The 26,500-nt window shown below is 36.5% G+C and overlaps 1 protein-coding gene across 1 annotated transcript; it reads right to left on the minus strand.

The window, feature by feature from the left end:
• Positions 1-9,583: 9,583 nt before the first annotated feature.
• Positions 9,584-26,472, minus strand: LOC135682295 (formimidoyltransferase-cyclodeaminase). The gene is made up of 14 exons (XM_065197123.2): positions 26,181-26,472; positions 24,486-24,629; positions 22,883-23,011; positions 21,635-21,723; positions 20,466-20,645; positions 19,102-19,239; positions 16,174-16,305; positions 15,183-15,244; positions 14,168-14,294; positions 13,136-13,297; positions 12,577-12,620; positions 11,672-11,810; positions 11,457-11,552; positions 9,584-10,622 (listed from the first exon to the last, which is right to left on the minus strand). The coding sequence occupies exons 1-14, from the start codon at positions 26,272-26,274 to the stop codon at positions 10,527-10,529; spliced, it is 1,632 nt and encodes a 543-aa protein (XP_065053195.2). The 5' UTR covers positions 26,275-26,472; the 3' UTR covers positions 9,584-10,526.
• Between the last annotated feature and the right edge of the window lie 28 nt (positions 26,473-26,500).

Below are 26,500 nucleotides of genomic sequence, written 5' to 3' on the forward strand. Positions count from 1 at the left end.
TTCTTAGCACGTGATTGATGGGTGTAGTCAATTATAAGTCTGTTCGTTTTTAGCATCGTAAAAAAGCAGTATGTAGTTTATATATATTCATTCGCGTATTCGTTTCAACATCATGGGTTAAGCATTGTCTTTTCTTTGCGTGTTTTACCTTCGAGATGTAAGGATCAGAGACCTTCGTGTACTTTTTACGTCCGCATCCATCACATTCGAATAAATTACAACATTTTGGTGCCGTGACCCGGGAAGGTAACGACAATGGCGGAGAAAGAACTTCATCGAAAACGTGTACTTGCTAAAAACGGACATTGCCTAGTTCTAAGAAATAACATCAACAAAGCAAAGGAGTTATTGCCCATTTCGAATAGAAAGACACACATGGAGTTTAAGGGAAAGTCAAGAAATGGAATTTATGGTGAATCAAGATGGTCAAAGGGTACCAACGTGTTTATTTTGCTGTCAACAACATTTTTCATCTAGTTGCACTAAGGTCACCAACCCAAACGCTAGGAAACAAATTTTGAAGGAAAAACGGCGTTGTTTCATTTGTCTCCGAGGAGGACACATTATTGAACAATGCAACAGCGGATCCAAATGCTACAACTGCAGAGGAAAACACCATGTCTCGATATGCGGATCTCAACCAGACAGCCACCCTCAAGCAGGCACACAGTATCCATCAACACAACAACAGTCTGCAAGGGTTGCTCAATTCCCTCAGCAACCACCTGTAAGTTCATCTCTACTCACAGCTCGTGATGACAACAATGTATCTGTATTATTACAAACAGCAAAAGCAACTGTCCATAGGGTTGATGATGACAAACAATCATGTAATGTCCGTATCATTTTAGACTCATGTTCCCAAAAATCATACATAAGAAAACGTTTAAGGGAAAAATTGCAGTTACCATACACCAAATTGAACGATAAAATTCTCATTAAGGAATTTGGGAATGAACAAGGTACTCTTAAATATTGTGATATGGTACAATTAGCTGTAAGAGGTGCGAAGTAGACGTTAATTGCAGTCCAGTTTCTGGTCAAGCGATTGATTTTGCTCGTTGGAACTATCCCCATTTAAGAAACTTACCATTAGCCGGTGGGGGTAAGGGTGAAAACTTAGGAATTGATGTTCTTATTGGAGCCGATCACATCTGGGGTTTCTTGCTTGAACATGTTGTACGGGGGGAACATGGCCTCGGTCCTGTTGCCACCCTGACTCGCTTTGGATATGTTCTAAGCGGTCCCATAATATTGCCGACAACAAATAAACACACTTCAAACGTTATCATAGCACATACTTCGAAAATTGGTGCTACTTTAGTTGATACTGAGCAAGAAGAAATTCACGACGCCCTTCACAAATTTTGGGATTACAAAACATTGGGGATCAATAATAAGACCCCTCACACTAATGATAAAGTTAATCCTCTTAAAGATAACATTGAATTTGATAACGAAGCGGGCAAATATGAATGTCGTTTGCCATTCAAAGACGACGTTCGTCCATCTCTGATAACTACGATATTGCTCAGAAACGTTTAAATTCATTAGTGAATCGTTTGAAAAGAAATCCTGAGACTTTGCAAGATTATAATAACGTTATTGTTTATGACGCGAGCAGTAAACGTAAAAACGAGACTAGTCTGAACTAACATCTTGATTCTTGGCCAAATTTAGTGCCCTTGGTTTTCCACATCTTGTTGCGATTTCGCTCACAAAAGGTAGCCTTAATTGGAGATTTAAAGAAAATCCCCTCTAGTTATAGAGATTATCTCCGCTGCCTTTGGTATGACGACGTTTTTGCAAATAATCCAACCCTAAAACATTTCGATTTACGCGGCTTGTATTTGGCCTAACGAGCTCTCCTTATGTACTAAATGCCACAATTCGATACCATTCAAACAAATATCGTCAAATATATCCTGAGTTTGTTTCGACAGTCGAAAATTCTTTATACATCGACGATTTTGCGTCTTGCGAAAATTCTGAAGAACAGTGTTTTGAACTATATCGAAAACTCAAAAGAATATTAGCAGAAGGAGGCTTTAACATGCGCAAATAGGCTTCTAATAGCAAATCGCTTATATCTCGCATCGAAGAAGCCGAAAAACATAAAATCGAAAAAGAAAGCAAAAACGAACAAATTTCGGAATCATATATTCGCAACATAATTTGTAGAGAAGAAAACGTGATAGTTTGGGATTAACGTGGCACTTAAGTGAAGACAACTTAGAAGCGACTTTTTCGAACCTTATCACCACGTCATTATGCGAGCGCGTAACTAAACACGTCGTACTAAGCACTACCGCCCGATTTTACGACCCTCTCGGTATGTTGTCGCCAGTCGTTGTTCCGTTGAAGGAAATCTTCCAAAAAATTTGCGAATTAAAGATAAACTGGGATGATGAACCTCCGCCTGAAATTAGCTCAAAATGGCTAAAAATTGCGCAAGACATAATTGAAACCAGACAAGTAAAATATCCCAGGTGTTTTTACATTCGCATTCAAACACTTAATCGAACTGTAATCCGTTTAGTTTGTTCTAAAACACGCATTGTGCCACTAAAAAGGACATCATTGATGTTAGCAGTACTAATGACGTCTGTGTACGATGCTTTAAAGGTCACAATCAATATCGATGAAATCCATTGTTGGACCGATTCACAGGTAGTCCTTCATTGGATCCGTAGCAACAAGACCACAAAGCAAACTTTCGTAAACAGTAGGATTGACTTGTAGGTAAGGATTGTTGGGAGTATTGCCCCACAAACCTGAATCCGGCAGACATTGTATCTAGGGGTATCCCATGCTCAAAAATCGTTTCAAACTCACTATGGTGGAACGGACCACCATATTTGCAACGAGAAAAATAATTTTGGCCAAAAATGAATAGTGCTCCTTCGCAGACAGAAGAAATAATTTCGAATGTTGTAACAGTAGAAAATAAAAAGCAGCCAAATCTAAACGCTATTATCGTCTGTGAAAAATTTGACAGTTACAACAAACTTATTCTGTTGACCGCGCAGGTTCTTAGCTTTATAAACATTCTCAAGAGCAAAATCGGCAAAATGCTCGTGCTGCATGAAAACGAACCCAAAAACAATATTTCGGAAATAAAGCAAGCCAAAATTTTATGACAAAAAAACACGATTCGATTTCATCAAAATGAATTCGATTTCATCGGGAAGGATCGTGACGCAAAGGAAAGTTTATCGCTGACGAAAACGGTGTATATCGGGTAGGCGGAAGGTTACAAAATGCGCCCATCCCATACAATGCGAAACATCCGATAATATTACCACGAAAACATCATTTTTCAAATTTAGCAGTCTGGAAAAGTCACTTGGAATTAAAACATAATGGGGTCAACGAAACACTTATCCAGTTAAGGACGGAATATTGGATTCCTAAAGGGCGTCCATTCGTTAAATCGGTAATTTCTAAATGTATGAAATACAAAGAAATTCACGGAAAAGTCTACGATACACCAGTGGCTCCTCCGCTGCCCTGTTTTAGGGTCTCTGAGGATTCCGCATTTACGAACGTTGGAGTCGATTTCGCCGGTCCCCTCTATGTAAAGGATATATATGACAAAAGTCAGACAAGATCAACCAACAAAATACTTTAAGCAAACGTTTGAGAAACCAGGAACTGTGATGCCAGACATGTCCACTCTCAGTCAGTGGTGTACCCCAGCTCATTCAAGAGATCTAATAGACCCCTTTTTTCTCTGACTTCTATGTGAATTTTTTATACAGTTTCATTGAGATACATTGCTAAATAATAATGAACTTCGTACAAAAAACAAAGTAAAAAGGTGATCCTACTCTGCTGTACTAAAATTCTGTCGCACTATTTCTGCTAAAACTATACTTTTTGTAGAATGCTGAAGTTCTAGTTATATGTTCCTTTTTTATAGGCTTGTAGCTTTTTCAAGAATAGTAATAATTGAAAAAGGAGCACATTGTGAAACAAAACTGCAACATTTCTATCACAAGTTGCAAATGACCTTATACATTCAAAAGGATTTTCTTCAAAAGTTGTATTGAATCAAATCTAGATGTTACTCTTTCTGAGAAATCTTTTGGTTCATAATCATTTCAATGGGCAAATTACATGCACACATTTGATTCTATGTATCAGATGCTGTGATATTGTTAGCAAAAAGGAATCTTGGCCTAAGTTTGTTGTAGAAAACACGCTATTTCAGTGATTTTTTCCAGATTTCAAAAAGGTAACCCCTTTTCCAAGTTTCCCTGTCCTGGGTTTGAGGAAAAAGACTACCCCTTTCTGAGTGGTTTTCCGGGTGAGTATGGTAACATCTCTGAATAAGAATGGACATGCTGCGTTGTGATGCTGCATTAGTACACAATGACGTCATAGATCAGGTAAAAACCCATTGTGTTAATCCAACGCAAATCACATTGAATCCATCGAATCAAAGACTCCTACTTTGTTGAATACCCTTCGCATTCAAATCAATTGCTCACTGCTGTTTCTATCACATCACCCTGCGAGCTGGGTTTATACAAGCAACTGCGCAATATGAAATCTATTCAAGAACCAATAGAAGAAAAGCGATGCTATGTTCTTTGCCGCAGGATTATCGTAATATCATCACGGCAGTGACGTAATATCGATTAGTGTGAAATGGCAATATTGAGATAACAATGTCAATCACAGTGTGCATTAATTCACTGTAAATGATAGGAAAGAAACTTGAATGCATCTTAAAATACAAGAACAGCCAAGTTCCTAAACGCTAGAAGAAAGTAGAAGAAAGACTTGAGGCTCCACACGGCTCTCTTATTGGCCTGATGCTCTTTTGTATGGTATTCCTTTTCTAAAAAACAAATTATGAGGTGTCTATCACGTTGATAATAAAGAAATTTTCACAACTTCCAATGAATCTGCAATAAATGAAATTTTCTCTGCTGCAACAGCCGAGGACACTGACTGACTAAAATCATATTCAGAAACAAACACTACATATCAAAAGAAAATAAAAGAAGATTCTTCTTTTCGGGAATCGTGACTAGAGAGTATAATCAAGATAGATATTTTCCAAAAAATATCTAAAATTTCGCTTTTCTAGAATTTTAACTTTATGCTACAAATTCTGCGCATTTTTAAATGAATATGTAAATAAGGAAGTTATATTTTTAGTGAGACGTATTTAACATCTATACATAAAATCGTTCTTGTCACTTAAATACCTCTATTTGTTTCTCTTTGCTAGTATAGCATAACTCTATTGCGTTTTATTCATACCAGTCCTTCAAAAAACCTGCTTTTGTCACGTCTGAAATAACAAGTCACCTTGAATAGAACATATTAAGTTAGGTTAAATGACTTTTTAATACCAAATGCTTTGATGAATAATTCATAATTTTAGTACAGACAGCATTTTGTTTTTCGGCGTTCTCCATTGACTCAAACGCCATGAGCTGGTTATTATGCTGTTTATATTAAATACGTTATCAGAAAACTTAATTGAGGTATAAAATGCAAAACCATTGCGCAAAAGCCAGGTCTAAAATACAAAACAGGTTCTTCACAAGAACTTAAAGTTAACTTAGAGGCATGAGTTTAAGATCCGGGACTAATTTAGAGACAATTCCTTTACCCTTTAAAGCAAGCAGAAAAATTTTTGATATTTTTTGTCTATCTAGCATGAGCCATTTTTGAACTCTTCTCGCAAAAGTAGCTCAAAACACAGAAGTATGTAACTAGCAAAAGCAACTAGTTTTTAAAATTCAGACTTTCCTGCCAAGCATAGGCGTACTGGGTGAGTTTAGATAAAATGGGCTTGAATTAGTTTAGCAGCTTTTTGCTTAAGGCCCCAGATGCCTCCGTTACGCCAAAGCGCGTAGATTTCTTCCAGATAATGTGAGCGTCATTGCCAACTAAATTGAGCATTGATTCCTTCCAAAACTTTACCTATTACATTGTAGAAACAATTGAACAGAGCTTTGCTTTCTCAATGGGTTTTTGGCTCTTATCTTTGCATAGAAAAATAAATATTCTGTCCACTGCTTTCACTGATACCTATTGGCAAGTCTAACGCGTTTTGATTTGTCCCTTTTACCTATAGGACCATTCATGTTCAAATTTTCTCTAGAAATTACATGTCATTTGGTTATGGCCTCAATGAAGTTGTAGAGACCTTGAACAGCACCAAGTTTATTTCTCGTTGTCTCACTTTCTGCAAGATTCAACTAATGTCCAAATCAGCGAAGATCTGTCCTCCATTCGCTTTGCCAAGCCCTCAGCTTTTGCCGCTCATGTTAGACCCCATTTTTTTAACCTTTAGATAACTTGAATAGAGAGCTTCAAAAACGATTTTTGTCTATAGTCATTTTGAGTATTTCATTGCATCTACCCATATTTTCTTGTTGGTTTTATATTTCTTATTTGTAGCCTCTCAGCAAATATTCACATTTCTGACGGAGCTTATAATGCCTTAGCAAATTCATTGACTTTTAAGATTTAATTTCAAATAGTTCTTCTACATTATTGGTTGTGGATCGAAATGGGCCAATCAGAAAAACGCAGGCACAAGACCGGTATAGTTGACCAATCAGTGCCAATCAGTTGACCAATAGTTGACCAATCAGTGCCGCGTGCCTAAAGAAAAATTACCACTGGAGTCCAAGAGAGGAAACGAACTCCTGTCTACACAATGGCGGCTTTATCGTAGTAAAATGTTTGCTTTTTTCAAAGCCATTTTCAAGTTCTATACCGCCAAAGAATTGTGCAGAAAATAAACTTCAATATACGATTGAAACCAGTTTAACTCACACCTCTTATCATCATATGTCTCAATTTTTGCAAGAAGAATAGGATGGTCTACCGTATCAAACGCTTTTCAACGTCCGAGAAGAGACTAAATGCGAGTTCACTGTTATTGATACTATTGTAACAAGGGTCAGTTACATCGAACGGTGAAGTGAAGGTGAAATGTAATTTCGGAAGCTAAACTGGTGAGCACGAATATATTATTGTTTGCTAAGTATTCGAAAAATTGGTCATGGACAAACTTTGAAAGAATTTCTGAAATTGCGGATAAGACAGTGGACAGTCGATAATTGTTAGCATTAAATGGAGTTCCAGTTTTTTACAAAGGTATGACTCAAGATACTTCTCAAACTGCAGAAAAAACTTATTTTTGAAAGGATGCAATACAGGTTGTTTTAAAAGTTTTCTAAATTTTGCGCCGTCTCCTTAGTAGGTTAACCGGAGTTTTGTCCGGATCAGCGGAATTTGATATTTTTAGCTTGACGATAACATAAAAGGAATCTTCTTCTAAAAGGCATGAAAACTTAATAATGCTTTTAATTTTTTTAGAAAGAAATTGAAGAAGTCTATCTCCATCAGGAGATTCAATTTTGCCACAAGTGATAAACTTATATTTGAAAAATTTTCGTCAAAGGCATGGACGATTTTTTCCTTTCCATGCATTCCTAATGCTGGTATCTGATGGACCACTGTGATGCGTGAAGTGTCTCCCAGGGCTCTATTTACGTTTTTTAACAATTCTGTAATGCAAAATCTTTTCCTCTTCTTCGATACTTGACAGTAATTACTAACCTTTACTAAGAGCATTGAATGACAAGACTAGGCTTTCGGTTTGATTAAGAAATCTAAAAATCGCTGAGACTCACCAACTTTAAACCCTTCTTTTTGAGAAAGGGGATCTATTTGGAAAACCTAGTTCGTATTAGTGTAGCAGATCTTCTTAAAGTAAAAATAGTATGAAAAATACTATATTGGCAATTCACAGCACGTAACATCATGTTGTCGTTTAAAGTCATTAATAATGTAAGTTTTATCGGCTTTTCCAGTAACAAACTTCAAATATAGAAAAACAGCGGGAGTATCCCAATTTAGCATCATCTGTGTTTAATTAAAACACGACTGAATGAAGGTAATCAAAAATAAAGAGAAAAACATTTCAAAGCGCGCGCTGCATTCAAACTGCCGCGACAAACCGAGTACAGAAACATACAATATGAATGTGTGAAGGTGACCCCATTGACCGGTAGAACTAAAGAACACCAGCGAGGAATGTTGGGATTTAATTAAAGCAAGCCGCAAATTAGAAATTACTTTAGAATTGAGCCTTGTCTGGCACCGTGGTAGGGTAAATTTGTTATGACCAAAACAGCAATCTCTCTTCATGTTGCTTACAATCATGAACATAAGTATATTGAAAGAATATCCAGAAATAGCTGTTCACATGAACACCGCCGACATCACCGAAAATTAAGAATCAATAATCTTAACTAAGTTTCCTGGTATCGAAACTAGGATATAAAAACCATTTCATTATTCTTTAGGTTTCGTTAATTACGATTCCTTGCCAAAGATGATAATCCAGGGTTGAGTTCCTTCTCGTCTTCTCGAGTTTCTACGAACCGCCTCTTTGTGCATTTTCACAGCTCTTTCAAGTTCTTTCTTCTTAATCTTTTTCGTTTATGTTTTATCATGTTGTGATCTAAACGGTGATTGGTCACACGGTCGTCAGTTTCTTCTCTATATGGAATATACTGCAGGTACAAAAGGTTTCAATCCTTTTCCATTTCTGTGTCACTAAATTTCTGCCCCCTCCCCCTCCCCCCCCCACCATTGAATGATAATGCGATTAACCTTTCCAGGCGAAAAGAATAACTCAATGGGGCCAAAATACCCAAACAGGATCCTAGTCAAATATTTGGTTCCGAAGAAGGGGGGATTTGGCACAACTGAATCAAAGTTCCAAATTATGTTGTAAATCCTTTAAGGCTCGAGGCTTTGTAATTGCTTGCTGTCAAAGATCTTAATGTATTGCGTTAGACTGATGTAGTAGTTAGCTAGCTCTCGAGTTATGTTGGCACAGGTCTTGAATGTTACGTTGTGGAAATACGAAGTGTATCGATGTATTCGCTACTGCGCTACATGGGGTAGACTTTGCGTTTGTATACCCATGAGTTATAAAAACATTTCTCGTCTTTAATGCTAGTGAAAATGGCTGGTCCTACTGCCTTAAGATTTCGGATAAAATGAATAAGGACTCAAAAACACACTGTAGAAGAATCTAAAAACATCCTTTCTGAATAACAAGAGAGTACATCTTGGCTAAACACTATATTTCATAGCAAGGAAATGCCGTATGTAAATGGAGTTATTTTTGCTCCTAAAACACGTCGCCTTTTTTCCGTATTTACAAGGAATTAAAAATCATAGTGTGTTTGGAGTGTGTCCTTTTAGGCCCGGCTGAGATGAAAAATTCTTAAAGGAACCCGAAACAAGTTACGAGCAAATCTTAATAATGATTCATTCGGTTATTGAAAGGCGGTGCTGCCGATATACACAGCTTTGTGTTGATGTAACTATTAAATTTTTATGAAAAAGTTGGTTAACCACAAGCAAGCCGCTCTCAAATAGTTTAAGTAACAATAATTTGCGGGTAAAAACATACGTATTCACACTACGGAAAATTTCTTTCAAAAACAGGATCTCCGGGTATCTGACGTCATAGATCTATTTCGCGTTCTTCTTATGTATAAAAGAAAGTTACTATGCTGAGAGAAAAAAAGTTTTTCTTTATTCATTTATTGTATTACTCTTAAAATACTACATCTAAAACGCTTCTTCTTCAATAAATATTCTGAAACTTAACCATTAATTCAAAAAAGACTTTTGAAGCTTTAGAGAACTGTAAAATGGAAAGGTCCATTACAATGCTCTAATGCAAATGCTGGCCATGAAAATTTCTTATAAGATTTTCTAATAATGATCGTAATCAGACGAGCAGCCAAAACAGCTTATACAAAATAACGGCAATAGTGATAGGTATATTTCCACCTTATCTTCTATAGATACTACGATGTTTGATTGTATCAAGGTGGCAGAGCGGCATATGCCTTTTCTATACAAATGCGTCTTCTCGCACTTTTTGTTGTATCTTATATATATTCAAGGATGTTGTTGTCACTTGTTTCAAAACGTGGATAAGAAAGCTATGTTATTTTAGACAAAACATCTTGTGGCAGAATATCTCAGGGCGGAAACAACTGCCAATTCACTCAAATCAAGTGTTGCTGGCTAATTTTTTGCTTATATTAGTCTGTAAGCGTTGATAATTCAAATATGAAACTGCCACAATACTGATGTCAGTTGTGTAGAAATTTATCTCAAGATTTTGTGTAAAGAGTAGCCTGTCGAAATTTAGGGTCAATTTTAACTTTTACTTTCTCTAAGGGGATCCTTCAAATTCGGGTCACGAGTTACCTACCAAGTTACCTAATATTGCACGTACCATTCACGATGACAGTTTATTGCTCCTCCCCCTTTCAGTAACCCTACCCACAAACCAATTCCAGCTTGAAACCATGGAGGCAAAAATATTCCTATCCCTATGCTTGAAACCGAGATTTCCATTGTTGGCTTATGGCTGATGCACTTGTTGTCAGTCATTCTGCAAATCAATTTCCATCTACAGGTTAGTTTTCTAGACATTCGTTGTTATCAAAATCATTAAACTACTTTCCAGCAGACTGCCTCTCTTCACAAACTTTCAAGACTTCATCCAATTTCGATTTAGCAAGCTTTAAGCCAGTTTCCGCTTCCGTTTTTACCTGTAAACAAATTGCAAGATGTTGCTGGAAAATTTAACTATGAATGTAAAAGCTTCAAAAATAATTCAGAAGTTTCCTGCCCCAAATTACGATCAAAAATCAGCTTTCTATAACGTAACAGAATAAGATCAAATTTTTTGCCACTAGCAGAATCGACGATCATCATTTAAAAATAGAAGGAGCATTCAACTGTAAGCTGGTGAAAGATAACTGTAGAAAGTTTCTGGTGAGTCTCACGAGCATATAAATTACAGAATTTCAAGTTTTGCTTATTTTGCCTCTTTCAAAGTTAAAAAAGAAACATTCTGTAAATTGTTTGTTAAAAATCACTTTCTGTTAATGTTCACTTTCTGTTTTCAGATGAAACGCCGTTGAATTTGGGAAAGTTTTTGATGTGTTGAGAAACATAGGGGACAAAGAAAGGGTTACAAATGGATATAGAGTGCCAGGGAGCTGGAAGAATGATAAACAGAGTGCAATTCAAGGACAACCAAAAGGCTGATAAATAATGGACACGTGTGTTATATCTTGTGTTCTGCTGAACCCACGTTTAACCGTGCTGTTATGATTATTGGTTTTGACATATTCAATTCGGTGAGCCTAGGTCGTGTTTCTAAACGCGCTTCTCGTAGAATTTTTCGCAACCTTAAAGGCTCGGTGGTCACAAGCTGTTTCCTGATGTAGTACACAAATTTGACTGTTGAGCTAAATTTAAGCCAATTGATGTAAATGTGTTAGAAATGGGCAAAGCCAATACAAATATCCTATAAAAAGCTTGCAAATCAAGTGAGCAATATCAATTGCCCAACCTTCTATGCAAATCTGAAAACCTACCGTACACAAATAGCTCTCGTCTTTTATCTCCTTTAGATTGATCATAACATTGCAATACGCACCAAAGACACCTGTTTCTAATCCTTTTGCTCCAACCTGCAGAGTTAAAAGCAATAGTTAATGGCCTTGAAAGATAATTGTCAAATGAGTAATCTTTGCTGAACATATTTCCTGTTTCACAGCTTAAAACTTATATTGTAGAGGGTGAAACGTACCTGTATATCCGAAATCGTTGCTATATTGCCAACTTCTGCCATTTTCACCATAGTTTCCCAACACTGATTGGCCGTCTGCATTACTTTCAGCGGCACTGAGATGGCCGTCTTCAAACCTCCTTGCATCGCAGCCTCGCGTCTAGTAAAGCATATAACTGCGTCATGGAAATGAGGCTGTAAACTCACTTTCATTGTAAATTCTGCCAGTTATTTTGCAGAAACAGTTCGCAGTCATAAATCAATTAATTTGGTCAGAACACGTAATTAAAAAACGAGTTTTCACGATCAGTCACGCTAAACGACAACGCTTCTACAACATCAAGTTGAAAAGCAAATTGAAAATGGTAGTAATTGGGGTTTGAGGTGTGGTGAGGTCACACCCAAAGCATACAAAGGGTGAGAGGTCGGGAGGGGTGTCATCTCAAAACTAGGCCAAAAACAGATCAACTAGTGTCAATATCTCCCTACCATAAAAGCTGCAGCTGGGTCATCAAGGAAACCCATGAATGGGAGCTTGCTATTTCGATCACAATAGAAATTAAAGGGGATGTGGCCTAATGGAAGGACAACTAACTGCGTTTGAAAACTGAGAGTAAGGTGGTGAGATTAGATATTGATACAGATACAGATACAGATACTGAACAAATCCAGCCTTTATTTCAGGCTTCCTACGACCGCTAAGGTCACATGAAGTTTATGTATCACGTAACTCGAAAGTGGTGCTACAATTGAAAACTGGTTTTTAATGCTTGTATTAACCCTTTAACTGGTTTAAAATGTTTCCTACATTCCTCTTATTTTCCCTTCATGCGATTCACCTGAGGCCTTGACTAGAAACTACCTACTACAAAAGATAAAGTTCATTCATAAAAGATCAATATTTGATACCAATCTTACAAACAAACCTTTCTGTTTCTTCAGGTGTTTTGTGGGACATTTTCAGCGCAGCCTAAAACACAGAAAAGGTGCTGGATAACATTGGAGAAAGATTTGCTGGGCCGTCTTCTAAGCAAAACTGCGGAAAACGTCAAATTCAAGTGCAGGTTTAAAGAGGGTACTGAAAGCAAAATATCAAAGGGGTTTTGGATTTAAGGAGAAAGTACACAGCACATTTTCACAGCTATTCTCGAGTGTGATGACTTTAAAGTCTGAAAAACACTTCTGCTTTATAATGAAAAGGCTTTTGCATAAATTTTATCAAGTTATTGCTGAAATTGACAACGATTGTTTGTTAAGTTGAATTTCGGTGAACTTTGCTAGTGCCATCAAATTTGGCAATGCACAATAATGAAGGATGAGTATACTGTATTTTGTGAAAATGGAAATGATGTTCTACTGAAGGAAACAATACCTCGATTTCAGGCCCTCTATAAAACATGACACCATTCTTGGTTTGCGAGCCAAGAATGGTACTGACCCTCTACAAGATAGCTAAACAAATAGTAAGAAATTTCTTGTCCTTACCATGTATTCGTTGAAGGCATTTGTGTCGGCATCGATCATTGGCACAAGCTCAAGCATTGTCTTCTGCAAGGGTGGAATCAACTGACGCATTGTAGCATCAAGATGCTCAAATTTTCTGTTGCCATAGGACATCCAACCGACCATAAGCCCGAGTGCAGAACCCTGAGAAAAAGATGCCTCATTAAAAGGTCTCAATGAAATGAGCAAACAAACAGGCAAAAATGATAAACCAGATATTCCGTATTACCTCCAGCAAAGGGATCTCTATTTTACAACGCTCCCTTAAAAATGAATGCCCCTCAAAAGCATAGAAATTAAAATAACACCCAGGCAAATTCTTGAAGCAGTACTTTATATTTAAAACTAGGGTGGTGGATGAATTTTTTTATTGATGGGAGGGGGCAGCACGCTGTACTTAGCACAGTAAATCCTGCAGAATATCATGAAGTAACTAGAAAAATTGGATCTTAATGAAGACTTGGGAGCAACCGGCTACTGTATCTCTCTGTATTTAAATCAAAAAGCCTATCGAACTAACCTGGTAGGCTTCTAAGTTTCAAGTTCTCCATAATTTTGATGAGATTTATTTTACATTGCAAATCAGAGTTCAAAAGTTTGATAGCGACAAACAACAATACCAAAATTTCAATGTTGCGTTAAGGAGATTCACGCTGTGGTTGAGATTATCGTTCTATACGTAGCCAAGATTAGCCCAAAATCTCTCAAAAAAGAGCTAGCCGACGTGATAACATGAGGAAAAAAGCCAGGGATCTAGGGCTGGGTGCATGTCAAATGTCATTTATGCAGTGGCAGCGCAAGTACATGCAGAGTTGGAGGGTAATTGGTGTGACCTATGAGACCAGGCGTGGATTTTCCTTCAACAAATCTTAGAAAAATATGACCCTACCACCCATTGGTCATACCACCCATTTGACGCCGCAACTGCATCTATGCAGGTTGAAGGCCAGGCATAGGTTCTATTTCCATATCTGAAAAACCCCTCACAACAGCAACCGCTTAAAGTTACGTTACCATGGCAGCAATCGCAGCTGCAGCAGAGCCTCCACCTGGTGCTGAACTTCTACTGCCGAGTGCGTATATAAATTGGCGTAAGCTTGATGATGCCAATGGACTGCTTTTTTCTGTGCCAACCATGTACCTGAAAAGAGAGATAATAAAAAAATATAAGATAACTATTGATTAGAATATTGCAGTGGGATGGACCCACGCAATTTTCCTTTTCAAAGTTAAAAATAGTTGTATTGAAGAGACTAAGCTCATTTCAAATGTTGAGAGAAAAACTTTCAAGAAAAGCATTTCTTGAAAAGCTAAATATGATTGCATGGAATATGCAAACAAGATTTGAATCAGGATCCTCTAAGATGGCAAAAAAAAAGACTTCACGATGCAAACCCTTTTCTAAAAAGGTTCTGGAAAAATGGCTTTGGCAAGATTCAGAAGATAAGTAGCTTTAACCCTTATCTATAATTTTGAAAAAGCAGTGCTTTCTGCTCTTTACATCTAAATCATTAAAAGGTAGAAAAATAAATTGAGAATAAAAGGTTCTATTAAATGTTAAGTAGATGGATTAATAAGGCTTACTTTCTAACGGGTCAGGGTACCACTGTATTTATTGTCTTATATGCTAGTTGCAAAAGACAAAAAATATGTGAACCTAGACAGTGGTAACGATCAGGGGAGTGCTGTTTTCGCAGTCGAGTGGACGCTGACCCTAGGCAAACGACGATTCGCTATTACGTTATCCGACTCCCCAGCATGTATGACATTCGAAGGATGGTTATGCTACATTCAGAATTATATTGCAATAAACGCGATGATATGAAATTATGAAATTTCAACAAAAGACTTCTTTCGTGAATTGAAAACATTGCCATGAAGTAAAAGTTAACGATAAATACCTGATTAGTACAAGAAAGAGACAACAGCAAAGTAGATAAAAGAGCATGCCAAATGCACCTGGCGATAAGTAATACAATAAACAAAATCATTGAGAAATTCTATTGAAATTAAAAAATAAATTACTTACTCAATGATTCTTTGCTCGGGAATAAATGGCTTGATTGATGATAGCCCTAGTCTTTCGATGACCTGTGAAAAAACAAACATATCAAATAACAGGACAGGCAGCCAGCTAGATAGAAGCATCACCAAGGCGTATCTTTGAAATTTCTTTAGGGTAGAACTGATACCAGAAGGGTTACTCTAGGTAACTGAAAAAAATGAAATGATGGATAGGGGAAATAATTTTTTTGCAGAACTGGTGCATTTGGTAGAAAATTTGGTGCAAATTAAACATTTCAAGGTATTTTGTGGTATTGTTCTGATCATATGTTCAAAATGAAAATATTAACAACAAAATTCAGGGCTTCATTACTAATATTTACCAGGCTATGGATGTGATACTTCAAATGATTTTTTTTGTTTAAATGAGATTTTTTGTTTTGTTTTCAAAAGATAGATGACTCTGCAGATATTATTGCAGCGCTGGACATCACCAATGGACATGACCACTGGACATGACCACTGGATATGACCACTGGAGATCACCAATGGACATGACCACTGGACATGACAACTGGACATGACCACTGGAGATCACCAATGGACATCACCATTTGACATGACCACTGGACATGACCACTGGACATGACCACTGGACATTACCACTGGACATCACCAATGGACATCACCAATGGACATGACCACTGGACATGACAACTGGACATGACCACTGGAGATCACCAATGGACATCACCATTTGACAAGACCACTGGACATGACCACTGGACAGGACCACTGGACATCACCATTTGACATGACCACTGGACATAACCACTGGACATCACCAATGGACATGACCACTGGACATAACCACTGGACATCACCAATGGACATCACCACTGGACATCGCCACTGGAAATTCATAACAAACTATGCAGGTGTGCGAACACTCAAGCAGAAACTGGCTGATACGTGAAATGTCAATTCATCATATGCAAATGTGGCAGTGAACTTACTAATCTAACTTTCTGCTTTTCGTCCATGATGAACAAATTTTCCTTCTCCATGTAGTAATCTGCTGCCATCAAAATAGATTTCAAAGGAACCAAACCAACAACCTCGGAGCCACAGATGCCAATATTTATTTCCTAAGGAGGTAATATCTCAACATTATCTATATGGCTATGCAAGCATTACATTGTAATTATACAAACATTATATAAGGCATGCATTATAGCATCATTATTCGTTTCAAAAGTAAATATTGAGAAAAAATTATACCCTAAATTATAACCATAATCACTCTTTTGTGACAATTGTAAGATTATCATGCAAGAATTTCTTAGGTAATCACCGCTGAATCAAAGTTTTCACTCAAGAAATTAAACTTAATCAAGAAATAATTTCATTGAGACGTTTGAATAACTGCACAGACAATAATCTGCTGAAAAACATTTTGCTAAACATTCCTGTCACTTAGGAATGTCCGTAGAATGTATACCATTGCGAATGTGCATTCCTGAAGACGATATTAAATGTGGTGGAGAAAACAAGCAAAAATGCACTCAATGTTTGATGCCTTAATAGTTGGCTTAAATTAGTTTCACTGGCTATACACCAGCCAACGTAAAACAAATAAAAATATCTTTATTTTCAAAATAAGCTAGTAGAATTAAGGTACTTTCCAGCATCTCCATTCGTACCACATAATAGATACTCTACTATAGGAACAAAAGTTATAATAACCCAGAGCTACTACCTTTTTAACATTTATTAGCCTTTTTAGGACTATTTTGTATAAACAGACAAGCCAGCTACAAAGGACCTGTGTATTAAAGAGATTTGTAACTTTGGTTTCAACTGAAATTTAAAATGGAAAGTTTCCATCATAATTAAGTTTATGTCCAAATTTAATGTAATGGTGACTTGTTTTGCAGTCATTATCAATCAAAAGGTTTTCTATAGCATTTGAGCAAGGTAAAGCAGTAATTTCAAAAACCATTCCAGTCTTGTATTATTTTACAAGAAAAAGAACCGCGTTTTCACACAAGCCACAGCGACTAAGTACCATATGCTCCAACACCACTGGGACAAACAAAACGACTAGTTAACCCAAATGAAATTTTCGTAGAAACTCAAAGAATTTCCATAAGCATCACCAAAACCACACAAAACCACCAAAGTGTTTAGAAGACCTATAAACAACACGAGAATTAATATCTCTTGTATATTCCTTATTTATTTCTTATAGAGATAACAAGTTCAATCTTTACCTCATTTTCAAACCTTTTCTAATTTTGATGCAGCAGGGGATTCTTTCTCGTTTACGAGATTTTGAAATAAGTTTAGAATTTATGTTGCACTTATCTCAGCAGAAAATATTTTTTAACTTAAAAAGAACGATTTGAAAAGCTGAACATCTGCTCAATGAGTATCACGATCTGTTTGATCAACGTAATTTGATTTCCCAAAGAGAATGAAAACTAGAGGCGGAGTTAAACCCACTCGTCAGCGTATCTCTAGCTGCTGTTAACAGTGGTCGTGACGCTGCTGAGAAAAACTGAGAAATCACAAGATTGAAATCACCACACATGTGGCAAATTTGAAAAATATTTGCAATGCACCTGTTACATGTTTATAACATTCGCAAATAACATTTTAAAAAAAAATTACTCAAATGAAAAGCAAATTTTCTGACTTATTCTTTCATTGAAGATTATGGATTCGGGGGAAATGAAATAAAAATATATAGTTTCAAAAAAATGTTATGGCTGTTTGAATAAAAGAGACCAAACTGTATTCCCAGGAAGCTAGAAATTTCAGAAAGTTTCAAAATTCTTGAAACTGTGGTTTGCAACCGAAATCCAACGAAAGAAAAAACTGAGGAATTCAAATAGCAATTTTTTGAGACTCAGAAAGAATCGTAAATTGTAGATATTTTACAGATGAAAAAAACAATGGCACATGCAACGAGCCAGCAAAGACATCGGCAAATTAAAGCCTTGAAAATATAGACAAAATTCCACATATCTTATAAACCTGAAAGATTTCTTTTCTTATAAATCCATACATTTAAAGTGTTTTTGTGTACTCTAACGATTTCATCAAATGTAAGCTTATAATTTGATTTGTAGTCCACTGATTGCAAAAGATTACTCACACTGAGAAACAGCTAAGGAACAGCAGGCATGTTAATCAGCTCTCAGACTCTCTGGCTAACTGATCCAGATTAAAACAGCTTCGTTGGAAATTATAAACGTTGAAAAGTAGCAAATATTTCTATCAACAAGCTAATCAGTAGTTATGATTTCATAACAACGGCTAAGGAAAGCATATGTTTGAATACAGTGATAACTTTGACAATTTCTCTACAAAGCACCATGCTTTTCTTTAGACTAAAAGTCATTTTCCTGTCAATATAAATCCATTTCTAGCACAAGGCAACGCTTGTGGAAACACACACAAAATACACGCGAGAAATTAGATTGTCAAAAGAAGCAAGGGACACCACAATGCATCGATATAGTAATGAAACACGATGAAAACAACCAGTTGTCAGCTGATACTTTCAGTACAGCTTCCGGGGCTTCATCAGAGATATTAAGTTAATTTCTACGCCGTTGTTCAAGTCTGACTTTGTGACAGACTTATGCAAGCACTTGGAAATGCTTTTGTTTGCTGCATTTTTTAATCTTCTATCTGATAATACCGATTCTCGTGTAAACTTTCTGAGAACATTTCTGTATCAAATGTAAAATTTGATATATATTATTTGCACCAAAACTATTTTCAGTCGCGAAAATAGAGGGTTGGTTAGACTTGTTAAGATATTTCATTCCTTACTTCGTCAATTCTAACTTCAAAAAGTAAATACTGAAAACCAAAGTTGACACGCAAAATTTCAGATATCAAGGTTGAAAAGAATCATATTCAACACGAAGTACCTCAAGATCTTTCTTGGCCTCTTCAAAAGCAGTATGAATGGCAGTTTCTTCAAAGTCGAGAAGATTTAATGATATTTGAGCAAGATTGGCTTCTTGTAAATACCAACCCAGGCCTTGCACTTTCTTCAGCTTTCCTGGCTGAAAGGTAAATTGATTTAGCAACAAAACGAAGATAGGTGTGAGAATTTCACTCTTCAAGGCTAAATACCAACTTCATGGCAACATGCTCATTTTTATGAAGATGTGACTGCTATCAACATAAAAAAGCTGATTTTATGAGGGACTTCGACACAAGAGAAAATATTTACAGATGGAGTTTAATATTCACCAAGGCAAGACTCGAATATTTCTAGATTCAAGTTACAATGAAGTAAAATTGAATGGAGCATAAAAGATTTTCAGTAGCATCTCAAAAACAATTTAATTTGAGCAAATTATAACTTTCTAACACAGAACTTAAATCAAGCTTGCAAGTACCTTGTCAAATTGTACCATATAAGGTTTCCTTTTAGGGTGTTGCGCCTTTTTAGATTGTCCATAATCTCTCTAAAAACGACCTAATCTAGGTCTGACTTTGGAAAATAGGGGATAATTTCCACATCCTGACCAGTTTTGATAAATTTAGTCCGCTGTTAGAGCTTATAAGTGAATGAACGTGGAAGGTAACAGTTTCTTAAATTTCTTAAACTTAGGACTTTAGAGTGTTCGGTCAGATTAAAGACCGAAATTAAAACATTTGTAAAAATTTATTTCTATGTCGTCTTCAATCAACAATTCTATTCACTTATCTTTAATGTAAAGCCATCATGTCTACTTACAGGCTGCAATGAATTATGTTACATTGGTGAATTATTTCGACAACCACGACGGTGCAGTTCCCATTAGAAAGGGGTATTTCATAACCAAAAATGTGCTCCTCACTGAAAAATCTAGAAATTTATTCATGAAAATGCTACTACCAGAACACAGAAGTCGGTTATAGTGGCGACCTGGTCAATGTGACGTTTACGTAATGTAAAATGAAAAGGGCTTTAGCGTATCGCGTCTGCGCATTCTATGTAAAATAAAAAACACATCATGCTTCCTCTATATTCGATTGCCCCTCGCCGATGCAACTTTTAACAGGAAGTAATTTCAAGAAACGAAACAAAAAACTAAGAAGAAAATATTTTGCTTATCCAATGCATTAGGATTCAAATAGCTTTTGGTGGATTGTTGGAGAAAATCACGCCAAACCCCTTTGCCAATACCTTTTGCTGAATATTCTTTTGGACACTTTATGAACCTGCCCACAAAAAACTAGACATTGTGTCATTTTTATTGTGGCTGACATACTGAGTATATATCAAAGTGCTAAAGTTTACCTTGTCCGGCCCGCGCCCGTTCTCCCTAAGATTTAGGGCAATTCTATGTGCTTGTTCCTTTGTGCCAAGGACGTTGATATTGTAGGCAATAAGGTACTTTCGAGCACCGGCGATTGTGGCACCCCACGAAGGAATAAACTCGGCTGGTCCGTAATCAGGTTTCCATTCGTCTTTCTTTATCTAAAAAATTGCAGAACAAGCTGAACAGTAAATCTAATTCAAGAATTTTGAAACTCATTGCATATAATCTGAAAGAACAGCATAAATACATCTGAATCTATGAAGTCAGTGACTATCTGATAAAGATTGGTTTATAAATGACCTGAAATACGACCAAATTATTATGGTTTGATATGGAACGATACAATGTAACCGATTCAAATATAGTGTCAACGGCTTCTTTCAAATTGGAAAATTAAAAAATGTTCTTTCAGATAATAAAGTCAAAATCCAAAAGATCACCAAACAGTTGGCTATGAGATTAAATGTTTGGATTTCTGCTGTTAAAATCATAAAATAATGCACCACGAACTAAATAATTGTAGCCCCGGAATAAATAACCGAGTAGAAGTGCTGCTTTAAATATTTGAAGGCTTCAGGGGGCTTCGAAATAAAAACATTTATACGTAAAAATGAAAATACTGGCTTTACAGCAATGTATAGCGTTAGAATTAGAATAAAATTTACTCAACAAATTAAGTCAACTTTTGCAAGAGAGGAAGACTTATTTTTGGTTCTGACTGACTCAACAAATGGAAGGTTCTCTGAATAATGCATTTGCCGTATTACTTCGAAAAATTGCCCCTGGCGCTCTTTGAATTTCTGGTGCGTTTGTAGGGGTGTTCATTCGAGGGGGCGTTTTTGAGAAAGGGGAGTTTTTCATTGTTCATGTTTACTAGCATACTAAAGTTAATTTTTCTACGAAAAAGTATTGTACCGAAAATGTCATTTTTAAAAAGACTGAAATGGCTTGATAATGTGGTGAAATCCATAGAGCGATAAATGTCTCTTTCAAACGATTTTTACATTTCAATATCAATAAGGGGACATCAATTCGAGGGAGCGTTAAAAGAAGGGGGCATTTATTCGAAGTACTACGACACATCTAGTTTTACCTAAATTGTAACATAGCAGAACGCCAAGCAAGCCTAACCAAACCTAAGATTCACCTTCTCTGCCAGGCCTTCATACTCTCCGGCTCTAATCTGTGGGACAGCTCTTCTATAGTCACTCTTTGCAGCAAACCCATACAAATAAACTTTAAAAATGGATAAAAAAGAATTGTTAGGAGATTCATTGATGATGGAACCGTAATTCTTACCAAAACTGTGAACTGTAGTAGGTCTCTTAACTAAGAGTAATTTAAGCCACTCCTACTCATAGCCCTAATTGCTGTCACTATCTGGGTACTTCATGGTTTACTAAAAGGGGCTAAGTCACTGTTAGAGTAAAGAAGAGGACATTGCCATGCTCTCCCCATTTTCAGCATTTGATTGATACTCAACCTTTTGTATTTATGGACAAACTTACAGTACAAGATGTAGCCCACTTGCTATGGAGGTATCAACACGGGAAGTATAAGTTGTACCGTAAATCCTCGAATTAGCCCCTTGGGGGAATTAGCCCCTTCATTTTTAATATTTTTGGATGGGGGCCTATTCGAGGGGGGGCGTATAAAATTACTGTAGACATTAAGAAGACATTATTAAAAGACCTCGTTTATTTTATTAGGAATTTCTTTATGAGCATTTAATTAATTCTCACCAAAAATATGAATTTGTTGTGGTAATTCAATAAAACGCCATAGGCAACCTCAGATGGCAAAAATCATCAAATGGTGGCAAAAATCATCAAATGGAGGGGTCAATTCGAGAATTTACAGTAGCAGTGGGGGCTCATTCGAGGCTTATGAGGACTTATTGACAATTTGTAGTTCTAGGGTGGGGGCTTATTAGAGGCGGGGGGCTTTTTTGAGGGGGGGGGGGGCAATTCGAGGATTTACAGTATTTGTCAATGTTTTGTATGGATTCAGCTATTCTCTGCATCTGGTTGTTGGTGTGACAACTGATAAAGAACCAATTGAAAAGCCCAAAAGGTGGAATTAGTTGCATTTTTATAAAAACACAACCAAAAAATTCTTATCACTTTCAAAATCACCACAGCAGGAAAAATATACAAATCTTTGAATTGTCAATAGAGCACCAATTAGGAAGAATTTTTTAGATGCTCCCTTTAGGTATTCATTTGAGTGACTCGCAAAGCAAATGGTGAAAAGTTTGGCATGGTCATCAAATGGAATATCTTTAGGCTTTTCTTTGATCCTGGGACATTTATTGACACTAATGATCTGGGTCTTTGAATCAAATAATTATTTAACATTAATTATCAAATAATTAGTAACAACTAAATATACTCACCAGGTATTCCCAACTCTTCGGAAGCTCGTTTGCCAAACATGTTTGCACACTCTACACAGTCATCCATGGTTGCATTGGCAACAGGAATAAATGGACACACATCTAGCGCTCCTAGCCTTGGATGCTCACCTGAAACAGGCAAAAACAGGCATAAGGCTTAGTAAACACCATATGATAAGAGCTAATGAACTACAGAGCTGAAAAATCCATTAAAGTACTTATGAACTGAGTTTTGCTCTCCTTCAATCTGGTCTACCTCTCAAGAGTAACCAAAATGTTTTTCCTTTTCATTCTTAAGATATCAATCAACGAAGCCTGCAAAAAGCTATGACTTGTGAGGTCATGCCATGCCATTAACACCAAAAGAAACTGTAAATTTGCATTTTATTAGCTTTTGCATGGTTGAAAAGCCTAGTTGCTATGCCTTTTACAATCACCTGCTATTCCCATCACCTTTTGGTGTCATGTCTTACACATAAAAACAACAGAAGATAGACCCCCCCCCCCCTACTGAAAAAATGGGTAGTACTAAAATGGTTTCAATGAAAATCATGTTCTACAACAGGCCTTGCCTGGAAGGAGCATGAGTGCCTAAAAGGCACCTTAAGACAACCATGGAGAGCAATTTAATGAACACATGAAAACGTAAATGATATATTGCCACAAAGAAAAAATATTGTTTTGAAATAATGATGACCATCCTCTAAAATGACAGGAATCTCATGATTTATTAGACATGTGACAAGAGTTTATCTTTAATTTATTGATAAAATCTTAATTTTATATCCGGTTACTTTTAAGGCCATGTCTACAAGAATACATTTCAAAATGAAAAGATTATTTTCCATACATCAAAAATACTTATGTGTTAAAACAATTTGAAAGTTAAATCATTTGAAAATGCAATGATATTGGAAATGCATCAATTCTGTTTGGATGCAAAACAATTGATGCATGTTCATAAAAAGAAAAAACAAAATTTTGAAAACATATATGTGTAGATATTGCTTGAGACCAATACCAAAGAATATCATACCCAGGGGTGTGGTGCTATGGGGGCTTGATCTCCTTTATCAATGCCAAAAAGGAGCCTGTTTCTACTTTTTAAATAATTTTTGCAACATTTGCACTGCTTCCAAAGATGCTCTGTAGGCATTTTTTGGAGGCGTGAAATAGGGCACCTTCAGTGCTTTAGGGGCTCGTTTTATAGAGCACCTTCATTTTCCTTAGAGCAAAGCCTGCCATAACTTTGAGAAAGCAGTCTTTTATCTCCAACTAATACGCCCTTAGAAATTCAATATCTTGATGAGAAAAGCAGTGTGCCAGTAAGAATAAAAAGGTTTATGGCTCTTTCATTAAAGGGAATAATGAAAAATAAAAAGTTTCATTATGTAAGCACGTTAAACAATTAAGGATAAGCAAGTGGTATTTTAAAATTATTATTACGGTATGTAGGTCAAAAAAATATTTTAGACATCCAGAAATCCATAGTCAATAATAAATATACTTTTTGACAAAAGTTGCACAGTTAGGTTCTAATAGCCCTGCTGCTAATTTATACCAATTGAAGTAGCAGAAAATGTTAAACAAGATGAACACATACCTTGGTGTCTTCGCATGTCTATCAGTCCAGCAGCTGCCTTTGCTCCATTTATGGCACCAGTTACAACTGCTTCGGGAGGCCCAACAAATGTATAAACAGTTCTGTTTGTAGATGTACCAGGGTCAACATCCAAAAGAGAGCAACCTGTTGAGAGTCACTCAACATACAAATGTTTCATAAATTATACTGACCACCGAGGATAACAGGCAGGCCAGATCAATTTTACTGTCTAGTTTTTGAAGAATAGTTTTTAAGCTTACCTGGTTTGTAGCACCCTGCACTACAGAGCAATCAAATACTGTCATCCATCAATGACAATGCAATTATGTTTTCCACAGAGACAATCAAACAGCTGCAATTTGTTAGAAGGTAAAATTCCTCAGTTCACAGATCTGATTAGAAATGGCTGTTGATACCAAGTTGACCTGACATAACTGTAAAAGCTGTTGCATTTTTTACATAGAATTTTCATCTCCTTTAGTTCTCAGGAGGTTTGTCATTTTTCAGGGTGGGGAAGCCTGAGGTACTTCATTAAGACTGAGATGCAGGTTAGGTGTGCAATCTTTAAATTAAAGGAGCAATTATTGGCATACTAACATTAGAAATACCACCATTCAACCATCACCAGCTTATTTACACTCAAGATCTAGAGTTTAAATTTTACTGTGCGTGAGGCAACGTGAGGCAAGTCAACACAGATGATAGTGTGCACACCGCATAAAGCATTTGTGCAGCAAACTGTCAAACTGGTAGGCAAGGTTGATGCAAGTGGCCCTTAACTGGAAGCCTTCTAACTGAACTGTTTAAGAAAATTTTGTAAAAACTGTTTCACAGCATTTATATGAAATTCCATATATGTTAATAAATCACATTACAAAAGGGTTATAGATGAATAGTGCTGCTGGGACAGTTTTATCAAAGTACTGCAATTTCAGTTTCCAAAACACAACAGAAAATACACATGGCAAATCTAAGAAATTTTTAAAAGAGTACATCTATATTTATTGGTTTTGTGGTTATTGTGAAAAACGGAATATGTCATAGAAAGCCATTCTGCAGAGTATGGCGGTTCTTGATAAGATCTCACATGCCCAGTCATTTCTAGCACGTTTACTATACATGCAAACCTTTTATCATTCAAATAGTCTGCAAAATGAAGGCTTTTATAATAGAGCTTAGTAAATTCGGTGTGCAATTTCACATTTTGATGTGCAGCACTAAACTAACTTCGTGCGGGCATCTGCCATATTCTGAATTCTAGGTAGAAAGCTTGAGACTTCATACAAATTTTTGACAAATATATATGATCTTATTGCTTGTTTTGCAAGGTACCAGTTAAAAATGTTGCTCAAGATCTCGGGCACATTCATTGTTTTACTTAAAGTGCTATTTAACAAAATTTGTAAAACTTAAAATAGGGGACAGCTAGCGTTGTTGTGACCTAAACAAAGAAACTTCACAGACGCCTCTAGGCAGCACACCATCAAATCCAGAGAGGAAAGGAAACGACTTTTTTTAAAGAAATCATTGCATAAGAACTTAAAATTTAATTTCGAATGTCTCATAGTCTTGACTCGTTCAATCTTGTTAAAGAAAACTGAGCTTGCAGAGCTATCTACGTGCAGAAGTGAACCTATGCAAAAATGGCCTAGACAGGGTTGTTATACGTGGCAAATGAATTTCCGGGGTACATACCATCTGTCGCTTGAATTGCGTGCGATATTGCATCGATGACAGCCTGATCGATACCTTCAGAGAAATTTGGTACACATTCTATTATTTTTGCCATTTTCTAACCTATTTTCCTGAACAACTGTTAATGTATCATTCATGCACAAACACCCGATCACCTTTGTCCCAAGCTCAGTCACAGCCTCGTTCCGGCGCTTAGACACACCTCCGAAAAACCCAAATAAAATGGGTCGGTGTGGTAAAGTGCCAAAAAGATTTTTTGCCATCATTCACAGGGCCTACTAATTTCATGATTTCCCCAGCATGAAAACTCTCAAATTTAA

Source organism: Rhopilema esculentum, chromosome 16, assembly GCF_057945365.1.
Source record: "Rhopilema esculentum isolate cy_ngs chromosome 16, ASM5794536v1, whole genome shotgun sequence".
In the NCBI taxonomy this organism is placed as follows: domain Eukaryota; kingdom Metazoa; phylum Cnidaria; class Scyphozoa; order Rhizostomeae; family Rhizostomatidae; genus Rhopilema; species Rhopilema esculentum.

Excerpts from the sequence above, each read along its gene's own strand:
- LOC135682295 (XM_065197123.2), bottom strand. The coding sequence starts at position 26,274 with ATGGCAAAAATAATAGAATGTGTACCAAATTTCTCTGAAGGTATCGAT. Across the intron at positions 13,298-14,167 it reads CAGCTGCGATTGCTGCCATG|GGTTCTGCACTCGGGCTTAT; the intron begins GTAACGTAACTT and ends TCTTTTTCTCAG. Across the intron at positions 10,623-11,456 it reads ACGAGAGCTATTTGTGTACG|GTAAAAACGGAAGCGGAAAC; the intron begins GTAGGTTTTCAG and ends ATTTGTTTACAG.